The sequence below is a fragment of the Rutilus rutilus genome (genome assembly GCF_951802725.1).
Source record: "Rutilus rutilus genome assembly, chromosome: 20".
Taxonomy (NCBI): Eukaryota; Metazoa; Chordata; class Actinopteri; order Cypriniformes; family Leuciscidae; genus Rutilus; species Rutilus rutilus.
This window is the reverse complement of record NC_140225.1, coordinates 1,137,501-1,155,093: the sequence shown is the minus strand read 5'-3', so window position 1 is coordinate 1,155,093 and position 17,593 is coordinate 1,137,501. Positions and strand designations below refer to the sequence as shown.

Genomic DNA, 17,593 nt, shown 5'->3' with positions numbered 1-17,593 from the left:
AAGTAAAAAAAATTTTATAAGTAAATCCAAAAAAAAGTTATATAGGTTTAAGTTTATGAAAATTATTTATGAATATTATTTTATATAAAATATATATTTTATGAAACAAGTTGAACTCTAAAACGGCTAAAAAATCAAAGCCATAAATCTAAATAAGTTGTGTTCCAAATTTGAGGTTGATATCTCAAAAAATGAGCTTTCAGTAATATTTTGTTTGGGCGCAGTACCAAACTGTCCCCATTGGATCCCAGCAAAACTCCTCTGGTCACACAGTGATTGGCTTTGTTATTTGCAGTTGAGTTTTTCTCTCTCAATACTACAAACACACACATGCACACAAACACCTTTTTTTTTTTATAACACACATACCAACCACACTCTGACATCCATACCAACACACCCACACAATTATCATTGCATAATTTATCCAGTTGGCTCTATAATATGCCGAAGCAGAAAACAGGAATAAAGCGAGTATTTGCTTTATAGGCCTAACCTGAAAAAATGGCACCATCTGATAAAAAATGGTAAAAATGTCAATTTTGAAGCCTTGCCAACAGAATGAAAGCCTATTAAAAAAGATTGCATCATTTTATAGTTAAACGGCACAGGGATTAAAAAATGCAGTTTTAATGGGTTTCAATGGGGACATTTTTGTCCTTAAGGTCCTAAGAGGAAGTATTTTGTGTAACTAGTGCAAAATAGATTTTTTAAAGAAAATGATGATAAAATAGTAAAATTCCAATAAAAATACACACCCGTGCCAAATTTTATGCAGTTAGCATTAACACAGGCAAAGTGATCAAAAAAACAAAACTGAAAAAGCCAAAAATGTCCTCAAGGATGCACAAGGGTTAAATTATCTTTTCATGAAAAATACACTGAAAATTGCATAATAACTGCACATTATGTTCATGTGTAAGATTGTGCAAAAAAAAAAAAAATCTCTTTGGAAAATTTGATCTGGTCTTTTAGAATTTGGTGTAAAATGTGCTTAAATTATCTTTTCATGAAAAGTAAACTCAAAATTGCACAAGACCTGCACATTATGTTCATATCAAAACAATTAAAACATTCCTGCAAAAAAACATTTTGGACTTAGAATTTGGTGCAAAATGTGCTTAAATTATATTTTCATGAAAAATAGACTTAAAATTGCACAAGACCTGCACATATGTAAGATTGTGCAAAAAAAATCAGAAAAATGTCTGCAAAAAAACATTTTGGTCTTAGAATTTGGTGCAAAATGTGCTTAAATTATATTTTCATGAAAAATAGACTTAAAATTGCACAAGACCTGCACATATGTAAGATTGTGCAAAAAAAATCAGAAAAATGTCTGCAAAAAAACATTTTGGTCTTAGAATTTGGTGTAAAATGCACTTAAATAATCTTTTTCATGAAACCTACGCTTAAAATTGCAGAAGAACTGCACAGAACGTTTTGCAAATAATTCTCAAGAAAACCAAGACTTTTAGAACTTCGGACAAAATTGTCATGACAATAAAATGGTCTTGAAATTAATCTTCAGTTAGTGCATCAGAAACCTGGTTTTGTCCTGATCTGTGGAGTGTCTGAGATACGACCCAGATATTCATGAAATTGGGCGGCCGCTAGCATCTTTCTGTCCTGTCATTAGAGAAAGACTCTGTGGATTGTGGGCGACTCTGAGACAGACTTCAGAACCTCCTCTAACGTCCTACTCTCCTCCCGCTGATCTCTGTGAGAGACACATCCAACACTCACAGGCGGTTACAGGAGAATCAGAGGATCAGAGAACGACAGACGGGCGGAGCGATAAAGAGAAAGATAATGTCAGCAAGAACAGAAAGCAGCTTTAGGTCCCAAACGACAGCAAATCAGGTTTCATGCGACGCAAAACTGACCCAAATCTAGTGGCTGTCACACACACATCATGCCAAACACTCCTGAGGTGCATCTTCTGTCTGTGTATATTCATTTATAATATGATCTTAAGTGCACGGAAAATAAACAGACATATTTGGATGCGACTTCTATAGTTGTGCGACCCCAGCATGTTCTTATAAAATATGTATATGAAACATTGTGCAGTTCAGATGTTATAAACAAGAGCACATCAGCTTCCCAGAGCAACACAGTAAAAGATGGACAATGCATGTGTTTTCTTACAGCTCTCCAGTTGTAAGGTGCATGTCTGTTTGTCCATGGGATATTTGGTCAGATCCATGTTACAGGCCACAGTGGTGGTGATCCTACAGAAAACACACGGTTCATATTATTTTTCATAAACATCTGATATTTAAATGCATAACATCCTATACTTATCGTAGTCCAAACATCCTTAAAGGATCAGCTCACTTCAGAATGAACATTTCCTGATAATTTACTCTCCCACACGTCATCCGAGATGTTCATGTCTGTCTTTCTTCAGTGGAAAAGAAATGAAGGTTTTTAAAGAAAACATTCCAGGATGTTCCTCCATATAGAGACTTCAATGGGGTCCAACGGGTCGAAGGTCCAGATGTGAGTTTCAGTGCAGCTTCAGAGTCTCGACACGATCCAGCCGAGGAATAAGAGTCTTATCTAGACAAACCAGCGGACATTTTATAACAATAATAAACATTTATTTACTTTTTAACCACTAGTGCTCATCTTACACTGGCTGTGATGGGCCACATATTATGTAATCAGGTTGAAAGGTCACGCGTGACGAAGGCGGGGGTACAGACCCAGTGTTTACAAAAGCGAACGTGCAAAAACTAAGTCAAACGGCCTTTACAAAATAAAAAAAATGTAAAACAACGATGTCGGACGATTTTGAAGTTGGAGGAGAAACTGAGAAGGAGTTTTTCACACTACTCTACATTTCTGAACCTGAACACGCGTGACCTTTGAACCTGATTACGTAATGTGTGTCACATCACAGCTAGTGTAAGGTGAGCACTAGTGGTTTAAAAGTATATAAATGTTTATTTTTTAGAAAATTTGCGATTTTTGTCTAGATAAGACTCTTATTCCTCGGCTGGATCGTGTCGAGACTTTGAAGCTGCACTGAAACTCACATCTGGACCTTCAACCCGTTGGACCCCATTGAAGTCTCTATATGAAGAAAATCCTGGAGTGTTTTCCTCAAAAAATTTATTTTCTACTGAAGAAAGACAGACATGAACATCTCGGATGACGTGGGGGAGAGTAAATTATCAGGAAATTTTAATTCTGAAGTGAACTGCTCCTTTAAACCAAGACATTTAAGCACAATGCATAATATCAAGAGTAGGGATGCACAGATATGAACATTTTGGCCGATACCGATAATTCTTTATATTTGACAGCCGATAACCGATATATTGGCAGATAAATCTAAATCCAAATTTTTACATAACTTTTGAGAGCCTGATTACAAAACCAAAAATCTCACCATTAAAAGTCATGTCCCAAACACACAATTATAACGTTCTCATTATAATGTTATGTAGCCGATATGACGGACTTGCACTTTAACTGTATTTTCCTTTTTTGAAGTGACAACAATCATATTTCAAGCCATTCAAAACCATCATGTTGAACAGTGCGCATCTGAAGTGTCTCAGCTAAAGGGAATAATACATTATTTATCGGTTTTAATATATCAGCCAAATTTTCTTATCGGGCCGATACCGATAAAAATGATCATATACCGGCCGATACCGATATGGTGTCCGATACATCGTGCATCCCTGATCAAGACGGCTTAAGCAGATTCACAGTGATATATCTCCAGAGCAGATAAAGCCTCACCGGAGGGCATAGAGAACCGTTCCGTTGGGAAAGATCCGGATCAGTCGGTTCTCCACTGTGATGTCGTGGAGGAAGGACTTCTTGGAGTCCACTATAAAGGTGTCCGGGACCCACAGCAGCTCCACCAGACGCCCGTCGAGACTCAGACTCTTGTTGCCCTCGAACACCAGCCTCTCGTCGGTCCAGCGCTGGCGCAGGAAGATGGTGGCCGTGTAATCCTGCAATCACACATGCAATTAAACACTCGTAATACAGCAGCAGAGCGTCCTGAGATTTAGCAAATAATACAAACATTTCATGAACAGCCAATTAGAAACGGTGTGGGATCAAAAGTTTAATACTTGAGGTAAAGATTTTAATAATAATATAATAATAATAGTAATAATAATAACAATAAATGTTAATAAATGTTATATTATTATTTAAAAAAATACTATACTAATATTTATTTGTCATTAAATAGTATGGCATTAATTTTTTTTTAATAATTCATTATTAGTAGCATTATTCTTCTGTAATTTTAATAATAAAATAATAATAATAATAATAGTTTCAATATTATTTTGAATTATTATTATTATTATTATTATTATTATTATTATTATTTTGAATAATAAACAAATAATAGTAATAAATAAATAATTTATTTGTCATGATTGTTGTCATTTGAAAATTAAAATAATAATAATAATAATAATAATAATAATAATAATAATAAATAATAAGTTTAATTTGTATTATTTATATTAAACTACTGCACTCTCGGCTTGTTCTTCCACAGCCAGGAATATGGGGGAATACTTTGGGTTCGGGCCAAATACCGAGCCCGAAGCCTCTCCTCGGACAGCACGCCAAATATGCATTTATTCTATCTGACTTATTTGTAAGCATGAACTCGTGAAATCTCAATTCTTCAGCGGCAGTCATTTGAATTCAACCCAAGCGCTCGTTAATGACGTGGATGATTACGTTACCGTTGCTCATCTGTCCATCATCGTATAAAGCCCGCCCTGACAATTTGATTGGTCCGAACAATTTTTGTTCGGGCATAATAGCTCCTCAACGGAACGAGTCCAGACCGAACTTCCCGACCTAAAATTTTTGTGGGCGGGGCTAAGTTCGGCTGGCATCCAGGCTAGCTAATACTAATAATAATACAAATAGTTATTTATTTTAATATTTATTATTGATGCCATTTGAAAATAAAAAAACAATAATAATTATTATAAATATAAATAATTTGTAAATATTATTTATTAATATAAAATCTCTTATTTACACCCCAGATGTGTGTGTGTGTGTGTGTGTGTGTGAGGTTGCACTGTTCCTCTCACCATGTTGATCTCGGAGATAGTGTCAATACTGGCGATGTCTAAACTCATGCCCACCGTCACTGGACCATCTAAACAACAGAGATGAGGAGAAGGCATGTAAATATCATGTGCATTAATCACTCTGTTAAAGATGGAAACCCTGCGAGCGAAACTCTCTCTGCTCATTAAAGCTGATCATGTGGTTTTACTTCCCCTAAAGTCTTTACATAAACACAGTGAGTCAGAGACATGCAATGATTTAAATGAACAGTTTTGGGGACAAATGAACAGAAAAAAGGCAATGTTTGCATTGAACACGACAAGATTTAGAATATTTGCTGAGGCAATAATCAAAAATGTTCTCATCATTGTTTTCCTTACACTTTTTTCTTTCTTCATTTTACATTTGCAAATGTATATATCGATATGCATATCGCAACGGCTTGCAATAACTGCGGTCATGAGCAAAAGACGAAGAGAAAATCACTCACCGGCTGAATAACTTTTGTAGCTTTAATAAGATCAGTATATATTTAATTCATACAGTGAAAACTAAGCAGAGTTTTATTTTTACATTTTATTATTGAGTTTCTGTTGTGAAATAACCCTAATGTAGGATAACCTGAACCCCTGAACCCCTGACCCCCTGACCCCACTGACGTTAATATAACACTTCTGATGCGGCAGTAAAACACTGATGTTCACTTCCAGAAGCTGTAGGGATGTTTTCTTGTCACAAAAAGAATGTGAAACACATGTAGGTTATATCATTTAAAATACAATTTAAAGATAATTTAAGTTTATTTTACACACTTTAAGCATTATCGTATCAAATATTGAATATCGCATTATTTAATGAGTCGCACATCGCAGTTTTCTTCAATATCGTGCAGCCCTAGTGCTAATGATTCAGCATCAACATCAACATCATATCGCTTTCAGACGAGCTGCAAACTGTACTGGAGTTTTGTCTCATTAAACAGAACCTTTAATTCAAATTAGGGGTGAATATGGCAAAAATATCATATGATTTTTTTCTCAGGAAAATCAAGATTCACGGTTTTATGTTGGTTTTTACTATTTTGCAAGTGACTGAGCATTACAGCCGAACTGATGTCCCTATTTTAAAAACAAAGCCTTACAAGGTGACAAAATATAAAACAAAAAAGAATGGCAGATCAGCCAATAGCAAACCACGTCCACACCATCCAATCAATTCCCCACAGACAAAATCAAGCCCCGCCCACATTTGTTCTGGTTCCAGAAGCGTTTCACTCGGATATATACGGCATAATAGAGAAGAAAAGACGAGCGCAACTTCTGTTTCATGCTGACTAAGTTATAAGTTGACAAGCTACACTTCCTCAAATATCTTCCTCAACACTGGTGGAGCAGAGAGAGAAGAAAGAGACCAGACGGCTGGAGAAACAACAGAAGAACATCAATAACTCACGACAGGAGACGAGGACAAACACTGAGTCTCTCTAACGTGTGTGTGCTGGTCTTGACCTCTGAAGCGTCTCGGTTTTATCTTCATTACTTGAAGTCAAGTCATTTATTTATATAGCGCTTTTAACAACACAGAATGTTTCAAAGCAGCTTTACCGAGATAACAGGAAAATAATGCAATAAAGTTTGTTTCTAGAAGAGAATAGTAAGGCTGGGTATTGACACAAATTTCACAATTCGATTTGATTTCGATTTGATTCAATATTGATTATTTGGGATATCAGGAACAATACATGGCAAATTTTCTCAAGGAAAACACATCTCTTCACTAATGCTGTAACTGTGGGAGTCAGTTATAGCCTATAGGCTTCATTAGCCCACTGTAATGCTGAAGGGAAACATTAACTGATTTGTATACAAACACTTAAAATACACTTTTAGTTATTTTTATAATAATAAAGTTATATGAAATTATATAAAAATTTAAACGGTGGCTGTCATAAAAAAACTTTCCAGATTTATTCAAACATGCATTAAATATTGAAGAACATTAAAAATTATGATGAATATGTAATATGTGCATATATTTAGCAAAATGCTCCTCTCTAGAGTTAATATTTCTCGCTGACTAACGAGTTTATGGCCACTGGATATGGTTTTTCTGAGGTAAATGTGACGTTACATGACATTGTTTACAAGCTGTTTTACTGACGTCTTTCCACGGTTGAAACACTGATTGAGCGACTCCATGTCACATGATACAGACTTCGATAAGTTGTACTCTACCTTTTAACACACTTTAAGATGCTCATTAATGTTTATTTCGCACGGTAACTGGTGTTATTAAGGCGGAAGAGAAGATCATGTGCTTCTCTAGAGCTGAGCCACAGCGACAAAACGGTATTTATGTTTTTGAATTTCGTAAGAAAATGGACGTAATTTGAAATCTGAGACTTTGTTTCATATCAATAGTAACAAAGCACAAATATTATTGTGATTTATTGGATGGGATGCGCTACAATGTTGCATTCATTCATCAAATGAAAACAGGATGACTAATCGATTCTTGGGATTTAAGAATCGATATCGTTTGGTAAAAATGAGAATCGATTAAAATCGAGAAATCAATATTTTTTACCAGCCCTAGAAAATAGCGTCACAGTCCAGCTTAAGTAACTCAGTGATCGTTCATTTTTGTAGTAAAAAAGTTATTAATTTAGTTCATTTATATATATAAAGCCACTCTGGAGTAAACAGTGATGTCATCGTCCAGGGCTGTTTCCCAAAAGCATCGTAAGCTCGTAAGTTGATCGTAAAAACGATCGTACGACTGATCTTAATATTATGGTCTGTTTCCCAAAAGCATCGTAGCTTAAGTAGCACTTGAAAATCTTCGTAGATCTACGAGTGCTCTGGAGTAATCGTACATCCCGTACATCGTGCATCGTAAGAAGGCAGAGTTATGAGGACACCTGCAGGACATGAGGGTCGAAACGTTGCCTTGTTAAAGTTAAATAAATCCATTTGGAAGCAGTTAATGTCAGTGTGCGGACTTCACACTTCTTTATTTTTGTTTATATCACTCAGTTGTCCTGCACCTGAGCCCAATCTGGGTGTTTGGGATGTGCACACCAGTTTTGTGTTTTTGATTTTCCACCTGCAGGACAACCAGCAGATTACACCTTTAACTTTATTCAAATGCAATGTGATTATAATATAAGGTTTGGATTGTACTTTATTGTACACATTTCATTACTCTCTTTTTGTTGTTGGTTAAATTAATGTATAAATTGAATAATTAAAAAGGTCAGAAAACAAAAAAACCCGAAAAAATAGAAATAATTTAATCTAATAATTTTTATCAAAATTAAATGAATGAACAAAAAATAAATAAAAGAAATCCTTTAAATCTGTTAAAAATTACATCTTTGTTTCGCTCTATCTCCTCTAAAAGGACATTAACTTCATCTTTTTGAAAGGTATCTTTTCTTTTTTTTTTTTTTTTTTTAGCCATTTTGTCAGTGCCTCCGCCTGTAGGTGCTTTATATAGAGTTGTCTTGATTGCTAATCCACAACAGATGACAATTAATAGGTTAAACGTTCAGAATACGATTCCATATAAGGTTATATTTCAGCACTTCGTGAATGGACAGCGACTCTAAAGTAGCACGTAGAGCGTGTTCTCGCGCGTTCATGTTAAGTGCATTTTTGGGAAACGCTCGTGGAATTGCTGCGAGTGTTCGTAACCTTGCACGTAGAAAGCGCTCTTAAGAGCTAAGATACATCGTTATGGGGAAACCCGGCCCAGCTCAGTTCAGTTCTCATATAATGATGTCAATGTAGGAAGATCAATAATATTGTTGAATATTAAATATAATGTTAAATTACACGTCCCCAACTAAGCAAGCCAAAAGCCAATGGCAACAAAGGTGAAAAAGGTGACAAACCAAAGTCTTCTTCTACTGTCAGGTCAACTACAGCTGAGAAGGTTAGCTAATGCATGTTGTTATGCACGTATAACGACACTTGTCCCAAGTGTCTTTCTGATTGATGAGGCTGTGGCTTAATCACATTTATAATTCACATTTGAATGTGTAATATAATGGAGCATCAATCAATCTGCTTTCAAATGAGCAATGTGAGGGAGTGAAGCGTCAACACATACACACGCATTAAACATTCATCACGTCCTTACTGTCAAAGAAAGGCCGGAGGTATTTGTTGTATCCTTTCATCAGCTTCTGGATGGTCGGAGGAAGAATCTCTCCATCCTTCACTTCGGCGCTGAGCAGAGAGTTTTCCAAGAACCTGTGTGTGGGAAAAACAGAGGAATATGAATGAAGAGGCCGAGCGCTGGCGTTCCTCAGCACATTCACGCGCTCATTATTTCCGGGCAAAACGCTGATGAACAATTTGTTTCGGCGTAAAATCGGAAGTTCACACTGATAAGAGTGTCGGAGATCCCAGAACAACTTTAAATTAAGATAGAGAGGAAAAACATACGCTCATTTTCATAATTGGATTACTTTGATCCGTTAGTGTGGAAGACTTGAGAACGGACCATCAGCTTTCGGATTTCATCACGTTTGGCTTTTGCGCAGAACAGCAAAATACAGCAATGCACTCTCAGCAGAAACTAAAGCACATTTATGAAGCCATGAACGACGCCTGCGCGTGTGTGTGACATGTACAGTAAATACAGGACAGATGAGCACGGTAAAAACTGGCAGTAAAACATAGAGATGATCTAACTGAACATCAGTTTCAGGCGATGCACGTTACATAATCAGAGAACATTTGGTTACAATTTGAACTAGTTCGTTTAAAATTGTCAAGGCTTTTAGAAACTTAGGGCGAACATTTCAAATTGATATTTAAAATGTGATTAAAAACAATTCCAGGGCTGCGTTTCCCAAAAGCATCGTAAGCCTAAGGAGATCGTAAAAACGATCGTACGACTGATCTTAATATTACGGTCTGTTTCCCAAAAGCATCGTAACTTAAGTAGCACTTGAAAATCTTCGTAGATCTACGAGTGCTCTGGAGTAATCGTACATCCCGTACATCGTGCATCGTAAGAAGACAGAGTTATGAGGACACCTGCAGGACAACCGGCAGATTACACCTTTAACTTTATTCAAATGCAATGTGATTATAATATAAGGTTTTGATTGTACTTTATTGTACACTTTATTACTATTTTCTTTTTGTTAAATTAATGTATAAAATAAATAATTAAAAAGGTCAAAAAAAAATAGAAATAATTTAATCTAATAATTTTAATCAAAATTAAATGAATGAATAAAAAATAAAAATAAAAGATGTAATATGCTTCAAAGACTGGGAAAAATAGGGATGAAGAAAAAAAATCTGTCAATGACAAACCAGCCATGTATTGGGCATTTCTTGGTTGGCCATCATTGGTCCCACCACCTGTTTTATTAAATGTTGTCCTCTGCAGAGCCCCTTTCCTTTTAGCACGGCTGGCAAAGTCCTGCCACTTCTTCCTGACCTCCTTCCCTGATCTTTTAATGCCACTAGTTGCAGTCAGTTTTCTAGCAAAATCCTCCCAGATTTTTTGTTTTTGTTTATTTGTATAACTTCCCTTAAACCTGCTGAAAATAATTTGTTTGTATAGCTCCACCTCCACTAAAATTACCTTAATCTCCTCTTTAAAAAAAATAGTATTTTCTTTTTCTTTTTTTTTTGGTTCAGCCATTTTGCTGGTGTCTCCACTCATAGGTTTGTCCTTTTATAGATGATTGGCCTCGTGGAAAATGCACATCAGGTGAAAACAGTTAGGTTAAACATTTAAAACTGCAAGCGTGTGCTGCAGTTACAAGCCATTCTACAACGGACAGCGACTCTTAAGTAGCACTTAAAGCACAGCTGTGAACGATCGTGCTAAGTGCATTTTTGTGAAACCTCGTAAGTGCTAAGATCCATCGTTATCTGGAAACGCAGCCCTGGTTTGTTGTGCTTGTTTTTAGGGCTGCATAATTTGGCTAATATTTTGTGTTTATATATCAATATGGCTATAAAATATTAACTATAACTATGTAAATACATATTACTATTGTAATATTTCAATGTAAAATAATATTTTATAGTAATTATTCTTTTTTTTAATGGCTGTCCTAATTTCTTCATTTTAAAACTTATAATTTAACAGAAAAATAAACGTTGATAAGCACGTTTGCAAATTAATTTAATTATATTGCAGGCATTGAGATTTGATAAATGCCATATTGCAATTTCGGCTTTATTTCAGTTAATCGTGCAGCTCAACTCTAGACATCTATGGAAGCTTGTTTCCGCCACAGATTAAAAAATAAAAAAGGTAATTACGACTTTTTATCTCGCATTTCTGACTATATATCTGATACAATCTGACTAATATCTGATATAAAGTCGCAATTGCGAGTTATAAAATCAGAATTGCGAAATGTAAACTTGCTATTGTAATGTGGACTCGTGCATTTTCTGTAAAGCTGCTTTGAAACGATGTGTATTGTGAAAAGTGTTATACAAATAAATGTGACTTGAAATGAAAATTGTGTTTATTTCTCACAATTCTGACTTTATAACATGAAATTGTGAGATTTAGTCAGAATTGCAAGATATATGGTCGCAACTGCGTGTTGTAAAGACAGAATTGCGAGATATAAACGCAATTCTGAGAAAAAAAGTCATTTTTTTCCTCCGAATTGGACTTTATAACTAGCAATTCTGAGAAAAGATTTCAGAAATGCAGTTTATTTCTCACAATTACGAGCTTATATCTCCCAATTCTGACTTTATAACATCTAATTCTGAGATAAAAAGTCACAATTATCTTGTAAAAAAAATTATTCTGTGGCGGAAACAAATTTATGTCCCTCAACTAATATTTTAAGTCTCTGTTTTAACAAAAAAAAAAAAAAAAAAAAAAAGATGGTGTCGACGCCTCAAATCCTGAGGAATAAAGAGAAATAATGCAGATGCAAACGTTTGAGGGGGAAACGAGCCACTCACTGAAATCAAAGAAGATCAAACCATCTCAACATCACAACCGCTTACTGAACTATTAACAACCAAAACCCATTAGTGTCTATATATACTTTTTCTAAAAATAGATTTTAGGACAAACATCTGAGAAACTCCATTAGTGTGCTGAGCTATAAAAGCACAACATCTGAGTTTCCAGCTGTGCAACTAAACAGACACACAATACAAAATCAACCCTTGTTTCCTCTCAAATGTCCCTCCACCTTGTTAGGTTTTGCAGAGGTTGTGTGAGGTGAGTTTCCCTGCGAGGAACGCCAGAGGATCATCAGTGGCTGCGTTTACAAATAATCCGTCAGTAATGGGATTGACGGCTCAGTCGGCCTGGAAAGCCTTCATCTAAACACCTTAACCGATCCGAATTCAGTTTCGATCCGAATTCAGTTTCGATCGGATTGAAAGGGGAGATTTATTCCTTTTCTAACCCGATCCAGAGAACATGTGAACACTTGATCAGATTCAACACTGAAACTGAAAGGACTGCGCATGTGCGATGACGCTGAAACAGCGTTATGACGTGTGACGCGCTGAACGAGCCGTTCTCCTGATGAATAAAGTGTCGTGTAAATGAGTTTCCCGTCTTTCTGTAATCCTCCTTTCCCTGCGTGTGTGAAGTGGAGCAGGACAACGGCCACCAGTGCTGGCTTCAGACTCACACACACGACTGGTTTTGGCCAGTTTTACTGATCAATATAAGCAGCGACACAACGGCTCAAACGCTCATCGTCTCCAAATTATGACCAGAAATGGATAAATATTAAGTCTGCTGTTTAAAACAAATAAAGAACCGATGTATGCGAATGGTTATTATGGGCAAACAGCGGGAAACTCTGTGTATTCGCGCAAAATCTATTCCGATTTGAAGCTTGTGACATAAACACACACATCAACCCGATCACATGTTTAGCGTTCATGTAAACACTACGATCAGTGATGGACTGCTTTCTCTGTGTGTGTGTGTGTGTGTGTGTGTGTGTGTGTGTGTGTGTGTGTGTGTGTGTGTGTGTGTGTGTGTGTGTGTGTGTGTGTATGAGAGACAGCGGATGCAGAGTGTGTTTTATCAGACGAGCGTTTGTTGTTCTGCCAGGCCTGTGGGGTCGTATGTATATGAGTGTGTGTGTGTGTGTGTTTGTGTGTGTGTGGGATGAGAAGGAACCTCTCCAGCTCCGTTTCTGACAGCGTTTGGCTTTGACTTCACACACTAGGAATCCTAACATGACCTTCAGTTTCCCCATATCAGGGTGAATCTCACAAAACTTTGTCCAGGTCACAACTCACTCCAAAATCAAAGAGCACTTTAGATTGGGGTCCTAATCTCACTATTAACTACAACTTTTGCCTCAAACGTCAAATGACTGCTTATTAATAGTAAGGGATTATTAATTAATGATTAAATTAAGGGATGTAGAATATGGTCATGCAAAATAAGACATTCATATGTGCTTTATAAGCACTAATAAACAGGAGATATCATAGTAATATGCATGCTAATAAGCAATTAATTAATAGTGAGAATTGGACCCTAAAATAAAGTTACAGAGTAAGACATTAATATCTACTTTATAAGTATTAATAAACAACCAATATCCTAGTAATATGCATGATAATAAGTAATTAGTTAATAGTGAAATTGGACCATAAACTAAAGTTTTACCGAAATTATATTTATATTTTTTTAGAAAGAAAAGAAAACAAAGCCTATTTCAGCATAAATATATATATATATATATATTGCATTACTTTCTTTATAATTCAGTTCTGAACAATATATTAATGACTTTAATCGTTGTTGTTGTTTTTGAAATTATTAAATCAGCATAAATCCTATTTTACCAGGATCTAAAAATACTTGATAGTTTAAATAATACTTTATAATTACAGTAGTGAGCATGATGTTTTTGGCATTACAATAATGGGAATTGGGGGGAATATGCTTGAATTTCAGAAAATGCTCTTATAAACAAAACAAGTTATGCACAAAGTGCTTTTGATTTTGGATAAAAAAAAATGAGGCAGATTTTGTGACAGGCTTCATGAGACGCACACATTAAAAACAGAAGCACTTCTAAAAGAAAATGTGACAGCTCTTGTTGCTTCTTAATGATTCATTTTAGAAAACAGAAGCAACAGAGGAACGGTCGATAAATTCAATCATGAAAGCAGCATTTCAGATCAAACTGGAAGTCATGCAGCAACGAAATACAGGTTATCAACTCATATCTGTCAGGATGATGGGATTGTGAGATCGACAGCACCTCATCGGGTCACCTTCAGATGGATTTGGGATTAGGAAAGGAATTATTTCTCCAGAACCTGTTGGAATGATTTGGCAGATGCCAATAAGTTCGGATGCATTTCTATTTGCATATAAATAAACCTGCAAAAACAGGGCTTTGCAAGATGCATTACACAAACAACATCAGTGTAATGATGCACAGCCACTTCTGAACACTTAAACCACACTCACACTAGCTTGAATACATACGTGTTCTTTTATACCCATAAAACCAAGATATTAAATCAAAAATGCCACCAAAATGAACAAAAATACCCTCCAAAATCAAGGGGGCAAAAAAATATCCCTTCAGAATTAAACAAAAATGTATTACGACTGTTGCGATTAAAGAGAAATGTGAAAATGAAGTGTAGACTGCTGCATTACATTTAGATCTGCACGTGTCGCATAAAAACATTATTTTTGTGTATTTTTGCAGGGTTGAGCATCAGAACCAATCAGACGCGTTTCTGCTGAGCGTTCGAAAATGCAGCGGCCAATCAGAGATGCTTGCATTTTGGTCGATGCACCAATGATGAAGATATTTTCTTTGTTTATGCTAATAAAATAAACAAAGTCTTGATTTTCTAATGTGTAAAACGCAATAAACTAATGTTGCATTAAAGAATATGATGCACCGTTTCCCCAAAACAAGTTTTATGTATTATATTAATCAATATTAATAATAATTATTACGATATCAGGGGCAATCAACAATATTGAAGCCCTTCTTGCAATGAATTCCTGTTTATAGGCTATATACATTATACAATATTGTGTAATAAATGCATGCCATGTGAAAATTGACCTTTCAATTTCAATTCCAGAGGGCAAATATTGTCCCTTATGGAAAATATAATTTCTGACCTTGCAACAGACTTCATTACACACTTGCCTTACACACTTTACTGATCCTCAACATGAAAAGGGCAAGTGTGTCATTTCTCTGGATGTTCAGTTTAATGTTCAGAGTCACTATAGTTTGACTTCCTGAAGAGTGAAATACTGTGAACATTTTAGGAAATGTATCTAAAAGGAAGAATGCATTGATTCTCCACATCTGACTTAAATCTCCATGCAAAACAGAGCAACATTCTCCCCACATCATTCGCCTCTTTCATCACTTCTGGTCCTCTTAGTTTCTCTGTGGTTTGATCTTGGAGGTGCTGAGGAGGTCACGAGCATCAGCGCCGACACACTGACAAGCCTTTAAACACACCGGAGACAGCCAGACACATCAAAAACACACTCGAATTCAAGAACTATTTGGTGTAGAAACAATTTTCACTCAGAAATTGCTAGAAAATTTTACAAACAGTTACAAAGAGACGGCGGGAAACATTCAATTAAACATGAAATGTTTAAATGTTTTGAAGTAGAAAAATTTAAATAGTATTTTTTCAACACAACTCAAAAAGCCTTTTCTCTCCTCCTCTTCCTTTTCTCTCCTCCTCTTCCTTTTCTCTCCTCCTCTTCCTCTCATCATTCATTCGATTCACTAGCGAAGCGCAGGACAACCTCCATCTGGCTTTCACTGTTCTCAGCAGATTCTCTTCCATGAAGAGGACATTTGAGGATTTACTGCGCCATCCTTTCTCTCTCTCTCACACACACACACACACACACTCTCATCCCTGTTCGCGTGCCACGACTCCCTGTGGCTCTGAGCTGTTGCATGTTCCCGAGGTCATGGACCGATGAAGGGCTCGTTCTCTTGTGTTCAGGGTTTTAGCAGTGAGAGGAGATCTGATGAGAACATCTAATCATTGTAGTCCTGAAGATTCATCAAACCAGGAGATAATGCTTCACAGAGCCTGAATTACAGGCTCTTCTGCCACGATATTATATATATATTTATATTTATATAAATATATTATATTTTTGTAATGCTCTTCTTGTCTTTTGTGAAGCACTTTGTGGTGAGAAGCTTTAAAAGTGCAATATAAATAAAGTTATTATTATTATTATTATTATTATTATTATATTGCAGGCTCCTTAGTCATAAAACAGCCATTATTACATCCCTTTAAGGTGATATCTTACCCCATTGACTGATAATTTTGCTTCTTTTATGCAAAAACTCAATTTTGTTTTTGTTTTGTTTTGATCAGAAAACAAGATATAATTTATCATGTCATTTTACTTATCTAGTAAATGCTTCTTGATTTAAGAATTTTTAGATATTTGGACTGGAAACAAGACAAAAGTGCATTCTTTGCACTTCAGAGCATTTCAACACTTCATTTGACAAAAGGCATTTTCTGTGTGTATCTGCCGATGTTTTCTCATGTGAAACGGTGAAATGCTGGAGTCTCAGAGCAGCTCTGGAGATGAAGTTCACCTGTTCATGTCCTCATATAGTGAGACGACGACGTCTTCAATATTCACACACACTAGTTCCATAGAGGAGCACATGTTCAAATTAAAAATGCATGATCATAAGAGAATGTTACGATCACTCAATTTAACCTGGAGATGAATTATTTTTCCTGAAAATGCCAGTTAATGTTATCGCATTGGACTAAAATTTACTGACTTTTCCTCACACAAGTTATAACTTCTCAAAAAAATTGGGTCCATTTTGTACTTTTACACAATCAAAAATGACCAGCTGAAAAATGTTGCTATATTAAATGATCATAACGTGTTTTCTTTCAATTAGCACAGGTTTTGCATCGCTTTTTGGAACGGACTGATCATAGGCCTCATTGATCTGAGCTCATGCAACTTCACATGTTTTTTTCAGTGACAGTCGCACTGTTTTTTATTCTCTAGATGAGAGAGTGTTATAAAATGGTGTCGGTACAGACAGTGATCCTCCATAATCTGCGAGTCTTCAAGGAGCGTCTGCATGGCATCAGTGATTAGCGACAGCGCAGGCGGTGAGTTTTGGATGTGCACCAAAACAATCTAACGTGTCAATAGTCAAACTCCACATATGTGGCGTAATCCGTCCCTTCCTCCTGTCCAAGTGCATGTATTCTTATCTGAGTCTGTTTGTTCACTGATTGCCAGGCAAATCACATTTAATTTCATAGCTGTCGACCTCGATGTTTCTGATGACTCACCGAAGTACCGTATTTTCCGCACTATAAGGCGCACTTAACCCTCTGGGGACCAAAAACGCGCCGGCGCGTTTTGCTCGTTTTTTTTTTTAGCAATGAAAAATAAACACAAAATGCTCTGTTAATTTTGATCTTTAATTTTCGTGTAATACATCAATCGATCCTGTTCAGTTTCTATTTTTTTTCTG

At 36.0% G+C, this 17,593-nt stretch overlaps 1 protein-coding gene across 2 annotated transcripts in view; it reads right to left on the bottom strand.

Moving 5' to 3' along the window:
• Nucleotides 1-17,593, bottom strand: part of LOC311280292 (gamma-aminobutyric acid receptor subunit pi) — a 68,492-nt gene that overhangs the window by 10,823 nt on the left and 40,076 nt on the right. For both annotated transcript variants that reach the window (XM_084392322.1, XM_084392321.1), the window contains exons 3-6: nt 9,217-9,329; nt 5,094-5,161; nt 3,760-3,977; nt 2,152-2,234 (exon numbers count right to left, since the gene is read on the bottom strand). In XM_084392322.1, coding sequence (XP_084248448.1) covers nt 2,152-2,234; nt 3,760-3,977; nt 5,094-5,161; nt 9,217-9,329 — 482 coding nt within the window. The remainder of the gene's footprint in view (nt 1-2,151; nt 2,235-3,759; nt 3,978-5,093; nt 5,162-9,216; nt 9,330-17,593) is intronic.